Raw genomic sequence first — 21,308 nt, 5'->3', positions numbered from 1 at the left:
CAAATATATTTCTTCGTTTATTTTTTCTTTTTCGTATTTTTGTACTTTTTTTTAACAATTCACACGAGTGAGATAAAAAAGGGAAGAAGAGAAAGATTTTTTTTTCTCTTTTTTTTTTTCCTATGTAGAAAATTATTTTTTTTGCATTCTTCGCAAAATCAATCGAATATAATTATAATGAGAGGAGTAATGAGCACGTACCATTTTATACATTAATTTCAAGCGAAGAAATCTAATCTTACATATCATTAAACCATATGCATATAATAATCCAATTTCCCTATAATATATTTCTTTTTTTTTTTTCCTTTTACTACTTATAAGCCCCAATATATCAGTTTATTTATTGCTACGGTTAATACTTAGGTGTCTATAACTTGGTATCATTATCGTAAAATTCATTGATAATTCGTGCGTGATAAAAAAGTGAAACGTCAATTATTCAAATCACAAAATTTTAGATCGAATTTCTCTTTTGCATTATAAAATCCATTCAATATCAATATCTCACTGAAATAATGATAATCTTCTTAGATAACTCATCTTAGAGTCAATGATAAATTTTATATACATATATATATATATATATGCGTGTGTGTATATGTATATATAGTTGTAAATAATACGATGATAATAAAAATTTTAATAAGAAAATTAACAGAACATATATTTGTTGTCTTGATGTATGATGATTCACACTCTTTACTGAACACGTTAATTTCGTTCTCAACGTCTAATACTAATACATCGGGTGTGAGCGTAAGAACGTTTAACTGAAAATGTAACGTGACTCTCGTTCGGAGTGGCAACTATATTACGCCCGACAGGATGTGCCTCGGGAAATGGCGCCCGGTCGGTGCAGAAATCGACGATCGATCTTAAAATAGTATTACCGGAAAGCGTACCAAGAGGTTATTGCCACTCTGAGTAATCGTGCTTATAGGAAATCGGAAAAAAGGGATACCAAATGATAATAAATAGATAATAGATAATAAATCAGTTTTCTTGAATTCTACTGTTTACTCAACAAATTTCGATGTTCGCTCCGAGCTGTTAGAAGAAGAAAAAGAAAAAAAAGAAACAAGAAGAGAAAACCAATGAAAATGAAAATAAATCGCAAAAATTAAAAAAATTATTATCGATGCAAAAAAAAAAAAAAAAAATACAATAACAAATTTTTACGTCTTTTTTTAGAACGGCGTAATATTTTTTTTCTTTTTTTTTTTTTTGGAAATAAATGGCCAAACTATTGGGAAACAATTGAAAAATAATTCGATTGTATTCGCAAAATAGACAATCGTCAATGCAAAAAAAAAAAAAAAAGAAAAAAAGAAAAGAAATATGTTCCGACAAATTATTAAATTCTTTCAGGACGATCAAGAGAACAATTTGTTTTAAAATTGTGTTAAAAATCAGTAAATAAAAGAGAGAAAGAAACATGAATTACATAAAAGAAAAGTATTCAATCGTAGATAAGAATTATTGGCAAATTTGAAATTTATCAAGCGACAGAAGAAAATATTATATTCTAATAAATCTTTAAGCGTTTCATAGTCGATGTAAATGATTTTTCACGAGAAAGAACATAAGAACATAATCGAAAAGCGATCGCAATACATATATACACACACACACATATATATATATATATATCTATATACCGAACGTCGTAGATCCTCGTCGTAGATCTAAAACGAGATCCTCGTCTTCGCCGTCCATGACTTCGTAAATCAGCAATGCGTACCGTATATCGCGAACAACCTGGAGACTTTTATCTTCACCGCGAGAGAACTCGTTTATCCGCGGGATGTCCATTCCAAACCTCTTTCCGAATCCTCACCCCTCGCGTTCCTCATTCCTCACCCTTATTGGAAGGTGCGTCCTCGTTTATTTGTTTGTCGATTTAATTGCAAAAAAAAATATCAAGCAAAAGAAAAAGGAGAGAAAGAGAGAGAGAGAGAGAGAGAGAGAGAGAGAGAGAGAGAGAGAGTTGATTCCTTTTCTCTCAAACGTTTCTCTGCAAGCTTAGGATCCTTGAAAGCTTGTGTAATTTTACGATGTCATAGAAACGATCTTAGCTAAGATTCTAATCCCTTTTTTCCTCCTCCTCCTCCTCCTCCTCCTCCTCCTCTTCGTCCTTCTTTCTTCTTCTTCTTCTTCTTCTTCTTCTTCTTCTTCGTGAACGTCGAAGGATTCACTCGATGAGCGAATAGTAGGATCTCCCTCTCTCTCTCTGTCTGTCTGTCTGTCTGTCTGTCTGTCTTTCTCTCTCTCTCTCTCTCTCTGAATAGCCATTTTTATTATTTCATTTTGTATGATCGAGTTAATTCGATGGAGTCCTGACGATGAATCGACATCGGTTTCATGCGTGTACGATACTTTCGAAACATTCTCTCCGATGATTTCTCTCTCGACGAAATCGATCTGTACGGTGGCCAATACCAAATATTCTTTTTTCGACGTTAATATTGCAGTTAAAAAGTGAAAAAAGAAGAAAAAAAAAACACGTTCCTTCGTTTATTTTTTTCTTTTTTTTTATTTTTTTTATATATATACTTATACCTATTTACTCACTGCGTGAAAGTTAACAAGTACCTACAACGAATATCTTCTTGGACGAGAGAAAAAAAGAGAATGAGAGAGAGAGAGAGAGAAAGAGAGAGAGAGAGAGGGAGAGAGAGAGACAGAGAAAGAGAGAGAGAGAGAGATACAGACAGAGAAAAAGAGAGAGAAAGAGAATGTATGTACGATGCAATTTGTGAAATATATAGATATTAAATATTCTTGAGACATATTCGAAACACCTGTTTTAATCCAAAAAATAAATAAATAAATAAATAAGTAAATAAATAAATAAACTATATCTGGCTAAAAAGATAAGAAGATAAGATTGAAAAAGGATCGACGCCTATGGATGAGTATATATATATATATATATATATATAGAGAGAGAGAGAGAGAGAGAGAAACAATATATGTAACTATACAGACATGCACAGGTATGTACAGGTTGCACACGGTTAAATGAACGAACAGGATACCTTTGCTCATGCGAAACGCGCCAGGTCTTTGCAGTATTAGCATATAAATTATGTTATCGTGATTTATGCTCGCAATGCCGCGTGCCCATACACATCCACACACACACACACACACACACACACACATACACACATACACATACAGACAGAGAGAGAGAGAGAGAGAGAGACAGAGAGACATACACATGGGTTAATCGAGCTCTACCCTGACGAGAAGGCTCTTGCTACTATAATGATTAAAATTCGAAACGACGATCTGACTACGCCCTGGAGCTTCTTGTCCAAGTTGACAATTTATCTTGATTAATAGATCACAAATCTACGATCAAGATAATGATTTTAGAAAAGCTCCTTCACTTTCATCTCCCATCACCAATCTCTCTCTCTCTCTCTCTCTTTCTCTGTGCTCTCATCTTCTTTTATAATTTATGAAAATCGTTAGAAAATTAACGAAGATAAGATCTGCGATCCCATTTAAAAGATATTCAAGGACGTGCGCGCTGAATGACTGTACCGGTGTTAATAGTGCTTCACTCCCGATAGAGTTCGATAATTTATTCCAGAGAGAAAAAGAAATGTAATAAAAAATAAATAAATAAATAAATAAATAAATAAATAAATAAATAAAAAGGATTAAAAATTACAGATTAAAGGAAGATTGATAAATTGATTAAATTAAATCGAATCGAATCGAATCGAATCGAAGAAAATTGAATTGAATTGAATTGAATTGAAATGAAAGAAAAAAAGAAATGAAAAAGAATTAAATTAAATTAAATTAATTTAAAAGAAGAAGAAGAAGAAGAAGAAGAAAAAAAATATATATATATATATATATATATGTACACGGTAGAATGTCTCGCTGTTATTTCGATATTACTATTAGCAAATAATATTTAGAAATGAAATAATTTCTAATAAGTTCGTCGTTACGAATTATCTTTTGGTCGATTTGGCTCGTTAAGCTATAACTCGAGCCATTTCAAACGATGCTGTAAAAGGACAACAAGCGAGTCGGCGTGAACGTTGCAGGCATATATTGCATAATAATTAGCGGATAGGCAAACGACTGTATAGATATATCTATATATACATATATATAAAAAAAAAATATATATATATATATATATATATATATATATATACTGGCAATGAACTTGCCAGCAAGGAAATCGCAATATGAAACGTTACGTGCACTGGGAACAACGTTGTCGATTAGCAACGCTATTTGCAAGACTCTCTTGCCTTCTACCTCTATTTCTCTCTCTCTCTCTCTCTCTCTCTCTCTCTCTCTCTGTCTCTGTCTCTCTCTCTCTCTCTCTCTGTCTCTGACTCTCTCTTTCTCTCTCTTACACATACAAATTTACGCACATACATACATAGACATATACACCATGCACAGAGTCTTTCCTTCTCTCACGATCACCATTTCTATATCATAAACAATAGGTGCCACAAGAAAATATTATCCACGTACATACGCTTCCCCTTCGTACTTCGTTACGGATAACGCTTCTTCTTTATCTATCTATCTATCTATCTATCTATTTTTCTCTTTTTCTTTATCCTTCTCAGCAATTGTATTGACTATTTTATCTTGAATACGATTAGCATGAATCGGTATTATTTTCACATTAAAATATGTTAAAAGTATACATATTATACGTATATATATATATATATATGTATTTTCTACATATAATATATATTTTATATATATGGTATAATATTAGAAGATAATGATAAAAAAATATACGACGGTTTATCCTCATACATTTCGTAGATCATATGCATTCGCTATTTCCATTGGACGTTTATTACAAAGGATACTTCTCATGGTCATGTAGATGTTATACTTATGTAATGGGGGGAGGGGGGGAAGAAAAAAAAGGAAGAAAAAAGAAAATAAACAGTAAAAAAAGAAAGAAGAAAATAAAAAAAAAGGAAAAAGAGTCTCCTCGAATAAAATTCTTCATGAAATAGAGATACTTTCCTACGATTAATCGAATCAGCAGAGCAGAAAAAAATGAGGTTTTCATCTTTATTCGACGATGTTAAGGAGGAAGTGAAAGAGAAATAAAGAAGACAGACAGAGAAAGAGAGAGAGAGAGAGAAAGAGAGACAGAAGATTTGATCGAGAGGAGAAAGAGATAGCGGAAGGTAAGAGATCTCGTGAAATCGATCTGGTTCGCTGGACCGAATTGCCATCACACTTTGGGATTCTTGCAAACGAAGAAGAAGAAACTTGATGTAATCAAAAGGTTTCACTCGTTCGAAATGATCGGGTTCGTTTGTAGATCGACCGATCGTACGATCGTTTGTTCGTTCGTTCGTTCGTTCGTTCGGTCGATCGATCAATCGATGATAATAATCTTCGGATATCTTGAGAATTTTTTAACCTTTATAAAATTTCAAACAAGAAAATTTTGTTAATTCGCATTTCTAAAATTATTTTCTAAAATCTATGCCGTAAATGGATCAGAATAATCGTCGAAAACGAAGGAACGATATTACGATATCAATGGATCAAATACAAATGGAGAATATGGAAAAGATAAAAAAAATTCGATATCTTGGTTAAAAGAAAAAAAAAAAAAAAAAAAAAAAGAAAGGAAACTATTTCGAAAATCTATGCTTCCTGCAAAGTAAAGAATACTCATTGAAATCGAAGTAACGATATTGCATCGATTGGATGTACAAAAGATAAAAAATTCGAGATTCATGAAAGAAAAGATAAATTTGTAAAAAAAAAAAAAAAAGCCACTGCAGTGATTCGCAAAAAAAAAAACACAAAAGAACAGAAAAAAAAGAAATCCCAAAGGAAAAACATGCCCAATGATTTGCAGAAGGAAAAAGATTTTTTTTTTAAATCTATGCAAAAAAAAAACAGATATTTCGTGTAGATCGCATAAGATGAAGAAAATAACGCAAATGAGGGGGAAAAACAAAAGAAAAAGAAAAAAAGAAAGAAAGAAAGAAAAAAAAGAATAAGTAAGAAGAAAATTTGCTATAACAAAAGGTTTAGTTAGGGTTCGTTATCTTTTTAACGAACAAGAAAAGGCGATAACGTTTTAGCCGACAAAAAAAAAAGAATTTATTCGGCAAAGTGGTTGGTTATGCGCGAAGATGAAGAGGCGGGCTCGCGCTTCCGCACTGCGGAACCGCACGGCTCCCTGCAAATTATGCCCATTATCGATCTGGACCAGACTGCCTGCGAACGACACAAGCGTACCCGTTTTGTGCCTGTGCACTGAAGCAGGACAGATTTCCCCTCTTGAAAAGGGCGTTCATTGCATTTCGAATCACTCATTCGTTCGTTCACTTGACATCAAGGACCTATATTTATAACTATGTGTATATATATATATATGTGTGTATGTGTGTATGTGTAGGATGTACAATAAGGTATGTGTAGACAATAATTTTCTGGATGAGTTATAGTCTCTCGATTTCATTTTAAAAACAAATAGAAAAAAAAAATTATATATATATATATATATATATATATATATATATATATATTCGAAGATACAATATTTCATATTTTATAAATGATCTATATTTATTAATTATGTATATATTTATATATAAAGTTTGAGCTACAATTTTATGAATGAATTTTAGTTTACACTAAAAAAAAAGAAAAAAAAAATATTTGAAGATAAACTATTATACTATAAAAGTTTAGAATCTATAGATATTTATATTTACATTTGTATACAGTATGTATTATCGTATAAACTAAGCATAAATAATAACTTGATATAATAAATTCTGAATAATGATTTTTTTTTTCTTTTTTTCCAAGGGAAAAATGAAAATTTTTTGTGACGGGCAAAGCTTAGAAGAAAAAACAAAAAAAGAAAAAAAAATTTATTTATATATATATATATATATATATATATATATATATATATATATAAATTAGAATACGTGTAAATGATTCATATAAATTACAAGTAAATTAACTAGTCCTACGAATGAATGAATTCTATTATCGATCTTTCAAATGGAAAAAAATCAACTTTCTAAGAATTTAATGACGATAATTAAAGTTGACGGATGAAACGAGTACGTGAGTAAGCGAATAGAACACGGATTAAAAGGTATCACGATCTCTCTTCGAAGAAGAAAACAAAAAGAAGAAAAGAAAAAGAAAAAGGAAGAAGGCAAAAAAAAAAGAAGAAAAAAAAAAGGAAAAATACTATAAAAGGAACTCATATTCATGAGTTTCCAAAACGTCGAAAGAAACTTTCGACTTCTCTTTGTGTATCTTTAATACCATAGAGATTTCGAGGAACGGCACGAGTGCGTGAGATGTTCTTTCCTTTTTTAAATTCGGATCCATCGAAGGAAACTTTACGGTCGGTGAGCACAGACACAATCAGATACCCTCGTACACTTTCACATTCTATCGCTCGCACATATACGCACACAAAGTGAAAAAGCCATAACAAAGAGAGAACCATATGCCATAGGACAACTACGAAACTCAAAATCTGGCTAACTGGAGTTCTCTCACGTTTTCATGGATGATAGAAGAACGTTCGGAAGTCGTGACTGTTCGTGGAAGAAAAATGTTCTGTCAGGTGCAGCCGCCAACGAGCCTGGGGGAACGAAGAAGAATAAAAGAGGGAGAGAAGGAAAAAAAAAGAGAAGGAAAAAAAAGGAACAGGGGAGAGAGAAATAGAAAAGAAAGAGATGAAATAAGGGGATAAGCGAGAAAGGTATGGGATGGTTAAGGTTGGTTGGGGTAGTTGTATTTCTAAAGAAGAGAGGGTAGAATTGGTTCTCTTGAATTTGCTCGATCGCGGAAAATTTTGCGGAAAGAGAAAAGCAAACTGCTGAGTTAAAATAACGGATCCATTTCACGTTTTGAACTTGCTGTTGCTGCTGTTGCTGTTACCGGTACTGGTACTGCTGCTGTATAAGAAACGTATCCTCTCTCTGATCCTCTCTCTCTCTCTATCTCTTTCTCTTTCTCTTTCTATGATCGTAGACAAGCCGATCGTACTCGGTATTTACATCCGCGTGCGCATGAATAATGAACGTTGTGCTTTAATCATCGTACGGAGCAAGAGAAAACACATCCTTGATAGGAGTAAAACGATAAACATAAAAGAAGAAGAAAAAAAGAAGATCCTGCCGCCCTATGCGTTGTTCTTCCTTCTCTCTCTCTCTCTCTCTCTCTCTTCATTTCTTTTTTTTTTATTCTCTTTTTATTTGTACTTTTTTTGTTCTTCCCTCTCCCCCCACCACCATCACCACTATCACCATCACCCGAAAGAAACGAACGTTCGATGTTCTTCCTCCCCCATCGTATTATTTATGCATGCCCGTATTTGTCTATATATGCAAATATGTAAGTATTTGTGTATGTGTGTGTGTGTGTGTGTGCGAATAAGAAAGTCAAAAAAAAAAAAGAAAAAAGAAAAGAAAGTAACGAAGATAAAAGAAAAAAAATTCCGAGACACATCTTGTAAGATTTTTATTTAATCTCTCGGACACGTCCCTCGAACACATCCCTCGAACATTTATTAACCAATCGTTTCGATCCGGCCTTACGTAAAATTGCTTATCATATAAATTAACTTTAATATAACGTAACATGGGCGCTCGCACGCGCTCAATTTTACACACATGCGTGCGCTCGCTCACATATTTTCCTTTTATTAATATTTATCATCGATATATATTAATATTGTACGTACATACATACATACATACATATGTATATTGAATATTCATATATCGTATATAGAAACATATGTGAACATTTATGAACATAAGAATATCTCGATCAAAGTTGACTTTGTACATATACACACATACACACACACACACACACACACACACACACACATATATATATATATATATATATATATATAATATATTAATATTTCTATTGAGAATTAATCGAGTCATTTGTGTTCGTCCTGACGCTCGTAAAAGAGGAAATAAAAGATAAAAGAAGAAAAGATGATAGCTCTCACGAAGCGAAGTTATAAAAAAAAAAAAAAAAAAAAAAAAAAAAAAAAAAGAAGAAAAAAGAAAAAGAAAAAAAAATAAAGAGAAAAAAGGCAGGAAAGAATGAAAGAAAGAAAGAAAGAAAGAAAGAAGAAACAAAAAAAAAAAAAAAAAAAAAAAAAAGGAAAAGAAAGCAAAAGATTCGTATTAAATTCTATCGTCGTATCTCAGCATGAGTGTTGATCTCCCACTGAGAACGAATATATGTATGGTATGTATATACGTACGTACGTACGTTTATGTATATAGTACGATACATATGTAGTACGACGTTAGATGGACAAGGCGGCACTTAGAATGGTGTAAATCGACATAACTCGTAAAGCCGATCGATTCGAACGTTTCTCCCACTAATTTCACGATCATGCATTAGTGTAGAGAAAGGGGACGGATGAATGAGGACGAGAGTAATAAAAAGGGGGAGGAGGACGACGAAAAGGAGGAGGAGTAGTAGAGAAGGAGGGGAAAGTAGGGAAAAGCTAGGGGAAAAAAAAAAGAAAAATCCTGAAAAAGTCATTCGTTCACAAGTATTCGTCTACCTTTTATTCGAGAAAGATTTCCCCATAGAAATTTACTTATATACACTTAAACGCAATATATATATATATATATATATATATATATATATATCTGTACGGGCACGCGCGCGCATACTATATACGGTATATATACAATATGAGTATATAGGTAGATATGAGAGCAGTGAAACCAGAGTTCGACGAAAGTACGATGAGGGTCGTAGATAGTTTCTTTGGAGGTTACGACGAGGGTGGGACGATACTAAACAGCCCCGTATAAATGGTAAACACTTAACGACTTGGCCATATTTCATGGGGGATAAATCGTAAGATTCTATCTAACCGCATGGAAAGTGTTCGTCTACTTGAGCTATGAACAAGGAAGAAAATTTCTTTATTCCCCTTTTTACTATCATTAAATTCGTAAGCTAGATTAACCCAATCATGATTTCGATGATCTTGATGACTCTATTATATTCTCCCTTTACATATATATATATATATATAGTGAAATGTTTTTTTATATAAATTTTTTTTTTTAACGTTTTTTTTTATATATATATAAAGATATGTTGAAATTTCAGAGTTTCTTGGAAGCAAATTCAAAATGTTGGTGGAACGCAGCACTCGTCGACGCAACGAGACAGCTCAGGTATAAGGGTCACGTGTCGCCGGGTGTATTAATGGTCGGTGGGCCACCCTGTGCCCTCGAAGTATTAAGGGCAGCCTGGGCTCGAAATGTACTTAGACCACCGGCCGATCATGCTATCACTTGCCTCGGTAAGTCTTTCTCACTTTCTTCTTTCATCTATTTAATTCTTAATACAACTATTACATATATATATGTACGAAATATCGTTCGATATCCTATTAAAATTCTTAAAGTCTTCAAAACGTCATTATATTTTATTTCTTTCATTTTTTTTCGGTTCTTTTCTTTTTTTTTTTTTTTTTTTTTTTTTTTTTTTTTTGAAATTCTTCGAGATATCGAAGATTTATAAAATACGAACCAACGTATTTTTCTTAATATACCACTTCTTCCTTCCGTAAAAGCGAAAAGATACTTTGGATCAGCAGCAAACAGCAATAGCAGCAACAGCAACAGCAGCAAAGTGTAGTCTTTAAATCCTCGCGTTTAGCATATCGTAGAAGTTATCTTTACGCGAGCAAGATTTTCTCTTTCTTTCTCTCTCTCTCTCTCTCTCTCTCTCTCTCTCTCTCTCGCTCTCTCTCTCTATTTTATCGGCACTCCTTTGCTCGCGAACGGATAGACGAGCTTAAGCCTCAAAGGATGTTTTACGTTCGCCAGAAGCACCTACGTATATCCTTATACACGTTAAAGAACAGAAATAGCTTAGTCGTCGCTTATCAGGTAGCATAGTCAAAGCATCGCCAATTTCTATGCGTATCTCTCCATAGGTAGTATATACCTATCTCTCTCACTTTATATATATATATATATATATATATATATATATATATATGTATATACCAAGTCTACCGTTTTAGTACCTTTCTTTTTTTTTTTTATTTTTCTTCTTCTTTTCGTTTTCTTTCCACCATTTCTTTCACGCCCTTTTTACTCTTCTTTTTTTTCTTCTTTGTTCTTTTTTCTTTTTCTTTTTCTTTTTTTTTTCTTTTCTTTTTTTTTTTTCTTTTTTCTTGTTTCTTTTGCAATTCTTCTCAAAGCCTTTACTTACAGAAATATCTATTATATCTATAGAAGACGCCTACGCTCAGACTATATCAGTGGACTATACCAAACTTATACCAATGCATATCTACGTAAGTAACTTATGTAGATATGTATGGTAGGTATGTATTATGTCGAAAGGTATATTACACAGTGACGTGGCAAAAACTTTGCAAAATCTCTTATTCTCTCTATTCTCAAATTCAACCACCTTTTTACCAATTCCAAGGAAGTAATCCTTGGTTGGTTGGTTATCTACTTTACACGTATATACTTTATATATTCCCGTTTCTACATATACATCTCTATATCAAAATTATGTGCATTATTTTTCGGAAAATCTATTTACGCTTTACTGCTTTACTATAAATACTACGTAGATACTTACGTATCCAAATATGTATATATGTATGTATGTATATATATTCTTCGAAGTTTATAGTCGTCAAAGGTGTATGTTTATCTTTGAAGAAAAACAAATTATTAATACACTCTGTCGATTACCATTTATCGCCTTATTTTTATTTTCAACGTTAAAAAGAATATCGTTAAATAATATTTGCAAATTGAAAATAATCCTCTTCTTCATCGTTATTTTCATTTTTTTTTTTTCTTTTTTTTTTCTTTTCTTTTTCTTTTTTCACGCCGTTGTGTACGACGCAAGAAAAAGAAGAAGAAGAAGAAGAAGAAAAAGAAGAAAAACAAAAAAGAAATACTCCTCGTTGGTTATATGAACGAGCGACAAGTTTCTCGTAGATTCGCATAATTCTGTCTGTCGTTCTCCTTCTCTTACTACTTCTCCTCCTCGTCTTTCTCGATGATCTCGAATCTAAGCTTACTATTTACTTATGTCGATCCGATGATCATAAAAATGCACCATAAACGTTACGATGCCAGTCGCTTTCGATTTTAATGTTTTATATTTTATTTTTTCGTTTGGAAATAGATAATTAAAAGGAGGGGTGGGAAAAAGAAAATCCCTAGCAATGTGCGTATAAAACATTACGTATTTAGACAACACATACACATTACACTAACGCACATACACGCAGAGACACTAATAGATATTTTTACACGTATTATAAAGATTCGCTCTGAACGTTTCTAAGATCGTGACATCTCCGGCAGCACGAAAATATCGTCTAGAAAACACAAACACATACACACACACACACACACACACACACACATACACATAGAGAGATATACGAAAGAACCTCGTACTCGAGATCCAAAGGTAGTTATAAAAGGCGGGGGTGGGGGTGGGAGGGGGGGTTGAGAAAGGACGGCGATAGTGGGACAAGAGGAGGGAGAGAGGAGAGGGGAGAGAGTCGATAAATTGAATCGGTCAAGTGGCAACATTTTCCCATGCATTTATGTATCTCCCCCCGTGGCGATGTATATTTTTCATAACATTCGAAACATTCGAATCCATGTCGTAGATATGGCAGTGAAATAAAACACGATTCTATTTGACGCGATACCAGATATCGGCTTACATAAGCATCAGAGCTACCACCATCGACTACTACTACTACTACTACTCTTACTACTACTATTATTACTATTACTAACACTATTAACATCTCTCTCTCTTTCTCTCTCTCTCTCTTTCTCTCTCTCTCTCTTTCTCTCTCTCTCTCTTTCTCTTTGTGTAAGTGTATGTAAATGTCGGATATATTTACGATGATTTATCTTCATCTTATAGCAAGTAGCAGGTTAACTTAGATGCCGAAGACTTTCCTCTTTTTCTCTTTCTCTCTCTCTCTCTCTCTCTCCCTCTCTCTTTCTTTCTTTCTTTCACTTTTGAAAGGATTTCAAACGAGAAAGAGATCTACCAAAGTTCCGATATTCTTTGGCGCTTTCGCGTTAGAATAAACGATATGATTCGAAGAAGAAAACCCTTTCCTCTTTTATCCCCTTCTATCCACTTCTTCTCTTTTACTAGATCCGTTAGAGAAAAAGAAAAAAAAAAAAAAAAGAGAGATAGAAAATCCTTTGTCCGTGTGCGGAATACGTGTGTTCCAATAGAAAATCCATAGGTCGACTTTTGTTTGCATCGTTCTCACATACGATAAATCAAAGGGGCACCGTGTAGCCGCGACGCAGTAGCTGCATTCCCGTACGATCGATTAAGTCGGTACTCACCGACGGTCGCTGATCTCGCGTGTGCGCGCATTCGAGACGATCGCAACTATCACGTTTTCCATGAATAATTTTATTCGCACTCTACTTATGTATGTATAATATAAACACGTACCAACGTGTAAGTATTTACTTATATATATATATATATATATATATATATATATATATATATATATAGCGATAACATTTATAGCGGGTGTATAATGATGGATTCTAATCGTTTACGCGTCAATTCTATCTAAAAATATATCAATGTTATTGGAACATTAAAAAATGGTATTGTTTATTTATTTTTTTTGTTTTGTTTTTTTTTTTTAATGAATTTTATCATTCACTCATCTACGAATCTCTAAAAAATAAATTAATGTATATTAATATATATATATATATAATACAATATAATATAATAATATTATAAATTATATTATAACATATTATAATTATTAATATAAATATATTATTATATAAAATAAGAAATTTAATTATCATTTAACATTTTTATAAATATTTTTCACCACGTGATATATGTATAATACCTTATGTGTCCTCGAAGTTACTTACATACCAAGTTAGATTCTGTACATGGAACATGTGTTTAACTATTAGATGAGAAAGAAAGATATGTATATATATATATATATATATATATCGAACAGCTGGAAAAGAGAAGGCCCACTCTCTCGTTATCGAAGGTGCGACAATGAGCAGCGACCAAGCTTGACTTCGAAAGTGGTTTATATTCTCCAACGATATATCTCAAGACAGCTCGCGGTCGCGAGGGTTTCTTGGCATGCTCTGTTCTCTAACTATATAAAAGAGATATAGAGACAAAAAGAGAGAGAGAGAGAATATCGACGCGTTCCAACGATATCGTGTCTCGATCGTTCTTTATTCCCAAGGACGCCAAGTTAAGGGTTGGTTCGAAGGAGTCTGGTTTAAATGGAAATTCCATTGGCCGACGCGCCGACGAGTTAATAATTCATTCAGATAAGGAACCCGTTCGAAATAGAGACAACTCATCTGTAAGCGCGAAAATGCGTCCACGGTTGAATTGACGCAAGTATTCTGCAACATAACCGTAACGCCATTATCTATCGCGACACTCGTATTACCGATTGGAAATCTTTCGTGTTCTTCTTTTCTTTCTTTCTTTTTTTCCTTTAGAAAGAAAAGAAAAATAATATAACATTGAGATAATATTATATATTTATACCGACAACGTGACGAGTAAATTGAAATTTCAATTTCAACGTGTCTCTTCGAATCATTCCGATCATTCGTACAAATAATTTTGTTCTCGTTATCTTCTTTAAAACACATCTTTAAAATTTTTTAATTTACGACAATTTATTCCTTTAAATCCCTTCTATATATTGTATATATATAAAGTTATGGGAAAGTAATTAAATGATATGACGAAGTTTATACATATATTCGAACGATATTATAACAAAATTAAAAATATATTTCCTAATAAGAGTGAAATCTAATCCTAAACTAGATATGCTAATGAATTCTCCTAGATATATTATCTATAAAAAAAAAAAAACAAAACAAAAAAAAAAAAGAAAAAAAAATATCAACGTGAGAAACATTACTTATATCTTGACCTTTCACTCATCTTATCACCAAGGTAACGTATAATTTTATCTTAGGCTCGAATCAAATCTTTTCAACTATAATAAAGATTGACATTTTATACGAAGAAAACAATTATATTGTTCGTATTACAATTAATATAATTTCAAAAAGGAATATAAGATCGAATCTAGGATGAAAGAAAATTTTTATCCATAGAAAATATACGAGGGAAAAAAAAAAAAAAAAAAAAAAAAAAAAAAAGTATTATTCCCTTCGTCGTTGGATTTTTACCTTATTGTAGAATTCTAACCTTTATCAACCCTTCAACTTGTTCACCACCACCCTTCCACGTTTCTCTCTCGTTGGAGCGCTAAGTATTACGGCGCGTCGATTACGGTAATCGAGACTTCCGCGACGATAATCGACGTCGAAAGAACCGCCTTTCGCCAGAAGGTAAAATTAAGACTAGAAGACGTTCATAGACGTTCATTGTATATATCGATGCACGAAGGGTTGGAATCGAAGAAGAGTTTTGTTCCGTAAACCCTTAGGGCATCCTTTTTATCCAAGAGGTAATCATAAGGTCAACCTCTCACGCTATACCGAGCCTTGCCGTCTCACGATTTTGCTATTCTCTTAGAGATCTAGGGAATAAATGCATAATGTTTATATGTATGTATGTATGTATGTATATATATATATATATATATATATATGTATCTGTGTAGTATATGTGTATGTGTATATATATTTATCCGCGTTTAAGATCGGCAATATTTTCTTTTCGAAAAAATTATTCACAAAAAAAAAAAAAGAAAATATCAAACAAGAGGATGCATTCGTTGTAATCGATCATTTTATTATTTTTTTTTTCTTCTTTTTTTCCTTCTTTTCACGTCTCATACGTAATAATTAAATTACAAATAATAATTAAATAACGATTGAAAGTTTCTTTGATTTAATTATATCGAATGGAAACGAAACGATACGATCATTTAATTATTTAAGATCGATCGGTATAAAATGTCGAGGGTGAAAAAAAAAAAAAAAGAAAAAAAAAAAAAGAGAAAAAATCGAAGAAACGGAAAGCGTTTATATTTCATTGTAGAAATTACATATAAAATTTCACGGATCGCTTGACGCGCAAATATTTTCAAAGGGCGAACTAACGAGCGATCATAAAACAAGGATCACGCTCGAAGTGGTGTATCATTACGCGGCTTACGCGCCGCACTAATACGGAAATTGTCGGCTCGCGCACGATCATCACGTATAATTTTAAGCTGAGCCTTTGCGTTTAGCAGACGAATAACTATACCTATCCTAACTAAGCTAAGATAACGTCGTAAACATTGACAATTGTGAGAGAGAGAGAGAGAAAAAAAATAGTAAATAAATAAATAAATATACATCTATACACAAACGCACATATATATATATATATATATAAGAATGAATTTGATAAATTAACGATAAAGGATAAATCTTTGTAGAAAGAGAGGAAGAGAGAGAGAGAGAGAGAGAGAGAGGAAGAAAAAAAGAAAGAGAATCATCGAAAGACTCTTAATTATGGGAAAAGAAAAGAGAGGGTTACTGAATGAGGGTGGTAGGCGTTGTCCAAGTTCGATGAAACGTCGTCATTGGACTCGAGAGGCGAATTTGACCTTTCACCTCGATAAATCCATGGCACACGAGTCCGTAGATCACCCGTAGACAATCGACCTACATTAAATCGATTCTGCTCTCTCGTTTATCTCTCTCTCTCTCTCTCTCTCTCTCTCTCTCTCTCATATATATACACACACATACATACCCACTCTCTCTCTCTCTCTCTCTGTCTTTCTTTTTTTTCTATCTCGCCCTCTATTTTCGTCTATCTCTTTCCTATATAAAGGACGGATCTCTCGTGGGACAGCCATGTAAATTGGCATTGCTATAACCGTGGCGGCGCTTGCCCATGAGAGATCCAAGACTCGTGTGTACACAGGCTTGTAGAAGGGATCCCACGGTCCCCTCTTCCGATCCTTCAACGAGGCACCCCACTTGCACGCGCTCACGAGAATCGTAAGGCTCGTCGAGTCACAAGCAACAACTCTCTCTCTCTCTCTCTCTCTCTCTTATTTACTATATACCAGGCAGGCGTCCATCGATGTGTGCCACGGCGTCTTTTCGAGTGGCAGCTTCCCGTCGAGCGCATCAACTGGATTCTCGCCATCTCTTTGACTGATCGATTGACGACAAAGACGACGAAGACGAGGATGAAGATGAAGAGGAAGAGGAAGATCTGAGTCTTAAAACGAAGGCGTGGATCGAAACAGAAGCTATAGGCGTGACCCCTTTTACCGTCGGATGCTTCTGGGTCACGTCCCCGCGATCTCGATTCAACTTTCCTATTAGGCATTATTTTGCAAACGTCGTCGCATCTACCTTCGAGTACATGCGAATATCTATCTATCTATCTATCTATCTATCTATCTATCTATCTATCTATCTATCTATCTATACGTATACGTATACGTATACGAGAGTTGGACATTGGCTGTGTACCTAAGTATCTCTTTTTATGTGTGTCACGTTCGATATACCTAGCAACTTCTTCTCTCATGTAACACCACGATACTTCTTTTTTCCTTCATTCTTATCGATCTTTATCGATCTCCATCGATCCTTATCACGCCCATTCTATTCTTCCCGTTTGACGTTTCCCCTCGTGCTTCCTTATTTTAATGAGCATTAATAAACTTACTTACTATACTTACGTGTCTCATATATATATATATATATATATATATATATATATATATATATATATACATAGATACGCGTTGTATTAGAAAAAAAAGATCGATTGTATCATTGGTGAATAATATTTACATTTAACGCATACACATACTTTCGACAAAATATTACATATATATGTATATATAATACTAATACATACATACATGTATATATATATAGAATATGTAATCGAGCATTATATTATAAGACGATCGACCACGGTTTATACGAAAAATATCTGGAATCGGTTTGCCAAGTGTAAATCGAGCAAAGCCGGCTAGTTAATAAGAGATCGTATTGCGGTGTAATTAAACGATTATTTAAGACCGGTAGCTAGAGTACCTTTCGACGGGATACCATAGCTATCTAAACGCTTTAAATCAACATCGCATCGTTCTAAGTATCTGCTCTCTTTCTCTCTCTCTTTCTCTTTCTCTCTTTCTCTTTCTCTCTTTCTCTCTCTCTCTCTCTCTCTCTCTCTCTCTCTCTCTCGACATGGAAGCTGCGCCATTGAGTAACGGATAATTGCAGGCATTGCTAATAAATTAATCCCATGCCTCCCTCGGGCACGCCCACAGGAGACGCGTGGTATCGCCTAATCGTACTACCAACGACTGACTGACTATCTTATCCCACGAGTCTCAAGGTGTCCCGTTTTTAACGACCTCGATCAAATCCTATTCCGTCATCACGGAAAAACGTAAACGGTTGAGGAGTTAACCAAGGTCGTTTACTATAAGACTTGAGTTTTTTTTTTTTTCTAACATCAATGTACATCGATCAAATATTCCTCATTTAATCACGTTTCTACGTATATATAAATTTCACAACGTTCTAATACGCTATAAATATAATATACCTATGTACGTATACGTATATACAAATGAATACACGCTTATCTAACATTCGCATATGTTTGTATATATATATATATATGTTTACATAAAAAGAAAATTATTCTTCGCAATATTATCTATCGTATTTTAGGAAATATATCGTGTATCGGTATTTCATACGATAAACAAATCATATATTGGAAATGAAAAGGTTTGGCCTAATTTATAAAGGAATAATGAAATGCACGTTTAACCGTACCAAGGCGACATAACGTTCGTTCCACTCTCGAAATCCAGATTCGCAAGAATCTGGAGAATTCGGTCGATCGGTTAATCGATCGTTCGTTCGTTCATTCGTTCATTCGTTCGATCGAACGATCATCCATCGGTTGGTCGTTCGTTCGTTCGTTCGTTCGATCGATCCAAGCAAGCAAGCAAGCAAGCAAGCAAATATATGCGGACGAGCCGATGAAACGAGGAGAAAATTACAGAGTTCTCATGGACCTTCAGTATCCAACTTTATGGTGAAACGTAAAAAAGGAGGAGCTCGACGTTCTTGTTCCTACGAAAGGGAAAGGCGTCGCGCGAATCCTACAATCGTTCTATAAAGACTTCTCATTTCTTGATATTAAAGAGGAACTGAATACGACCCGAAATAAAGTTCGATTGAGATGAGAGAGTGAGAGAAAGAGAGAGAAGGAAGAACAAAAAAAGAAGAAGGAAAAAAAAGAAGAAGAAGAAGAAGAAGAAGAAGAAGAAAAAAAACCGACAAAAAGAAAATTGTCAATGATTACGACGAAGTGAAAGTGTAATTCTTATTCGAGTGTAACGATGATCGCCTCCTTCGTTTAAATACGTATTACGATATGTATTAAGAGATATTTGGGAAAAAAAAACAAAAAAAAAAAAAAAGAAAAAAACAAAAAAAGAAAGAAAGAAATGTCTTTATTGTCTTTATTATTTCTTTTTTCTTTTTTTTTTTTTTTTTTTTTTTTTGTTATCGAGATCGTCATAAAAATTAATCATCCAAAAGTTCCAAATCGAAACGAAATTTATATCGACGTAATATTCTACGAACGATGAGGCAATTGTTTCTTTTTCTAATGATATTAGTTCAACGATATATACTTACGGTATATAACATACGATGATATGGCACGCGAACACACATGTACGTATTGTACATATAGAAATATCCATTTCGAAAATTGAATCGTACTCTCTCAATTGTACTCTTTATTTTTCTATCCTTATCTCACCTCTTTCTATATCTTTTTATCTCTCGTCCTTATTACTTTTCCGCAAGGAACGAATAAATATATATATATACTTTTCCATTGGTCGTAATACTTCAGGATACTTTTCCTTCAACGATACTCGAGATAGCGCAGATACGTTTGGCATGAGTCCAGGTCGAAGGAACGAGGAAGACTGAAATAATCCTATATTCTATAGAATTGTAATTGGTACGTCGACGTTAATGTTTATATTTTTCTACAACCTCTCTCTCTCTCTCTCTCTCTCTTTCTTATACACACTCTTCTATATGTACTAGTATATCTATTGATTTGTTTTGATCAATCGACATTGTCACGAGTACATTGAAAGTCCTCGAGATACGAAAACAAAGAACTATATGAAAGAAATCGAGACTCGATAAATGAATGAATTTGAAAGGTAAAAGTATTGATTATTTTCTAGCCATTAGAAAGACAGAGACAAACAGATATACGTACATACACTCAGAGAGAGAAAAAGAGAGAGAGAGAGAGAGAGAGAGAGAGAGAGAGAGAGAGAGAGAACGAAAGAAAGAGAAAGAAAAAAGATTTGTTGAACGACTTCACAGTTTACGTGTCCTCAGTCGAACAAGAACTTCGGAGCTCTGAACACTTGGAGACCGCAAATAACGTTACTTTGCATTACTTGTGGTCGCTCGTTTGCCCAGTTACGTCCTTGAGCGTCTGGAGACCCTCCAGAAGCGCGTTATTCTCGACTGATGCCGCCGCCTTCGGCACACCATACGACTACGTCGAGGAGTGGATTTCGATGTCGTACACCTTTCATGCCGAGGAACGATCGTTACTTTGAATTTGTTTCTTCTTCTTCTTTTTATTTTTTTCTTTTTCTTTTTTTTTTTTTTTTTTTTTTTTTTAATTTTTTTCTTTTAATTTTTTTCTTCCTTCCCCCTTTGCTATTTTTATTTTACAAAAGTGAAATACTTTTGACTAATGTAAAGACGTAAAAAGAATTATACGTACGTATAGATATTTGAAGGTCACGTAATATTTGATCCAACAATCCCTTGATCGCACGTAAATTAACACGTTAAGGAGTTATAATAATTGTACGAGAGACAATGATAAATTGGATTAATCGGACAAAGCTGACAACAAAAGAATAATTGTTAATGGTTCAATCGAAAGTGTACGATATAATGGTTGTGATCGATTTCAAGAATATATTTTAATTTCTCCAAATGTTCGTCTTTATCAATAGACGATGCAAAGTCGTCGTCTGGATGGAAAGTCGTCTGGTATATATGTTGTTGCATTAATGGTCGTCTCGTCAATGTCCGGACACTGTGGTCGGTTCCTGTGGTGGCAACGACAGAAGCTCGCGTCGCCTTTCACTGGCTACGACGTAAAACGATGCCAGGAGTACCGAAGTGGATCAAAACACA

General features: G+C 33.7%; 1 protein-coding gene across 7 annotated transcripts in view; it reads left to right on the top strand.

The window, feature by feature from the left end:
- Positions 1–21,308, top strand: part of knockout (Stork-head domain-containing protein knockout) — an 86,230-nt gene that overhangs the window by 42,132 nt on the left and 22,790 nt on the right. For all 7 annotated transcript variants that reach the window (XM_035874845.2, XM_035874844.2, XM_085659700.1 and 4 more), the window contains exon 3: positions 10,174–10,369. In XM_035874845.2, the coding sequence (XP_035730738.1) occupies positions 10,174–10,369 (196 nt within the window). The remainder of the gene's footprint in view (positions 1–10,173; positions 10,370–21,308) is intronic.

The sequence above is a fragment of the Vespa mandarinia genome, chromosome 10 (genome assembly GCF_050613455.1).
Source record: "Vespa mandarinia isolate Hongniang chromosome 10, ASM5061345v1, whole genome shotgun sequence".
Classification (NCBI taxonomy): domain Eukaryota; kingdom Metazoa; phylum Arthropoda; class Insecta; order Hymenoptera; family Vespidae; genus Vespa; species Vespa mandarinia.
This window is presented reverse-complemented; position numbering and strand designations above follow the sequence as displayed.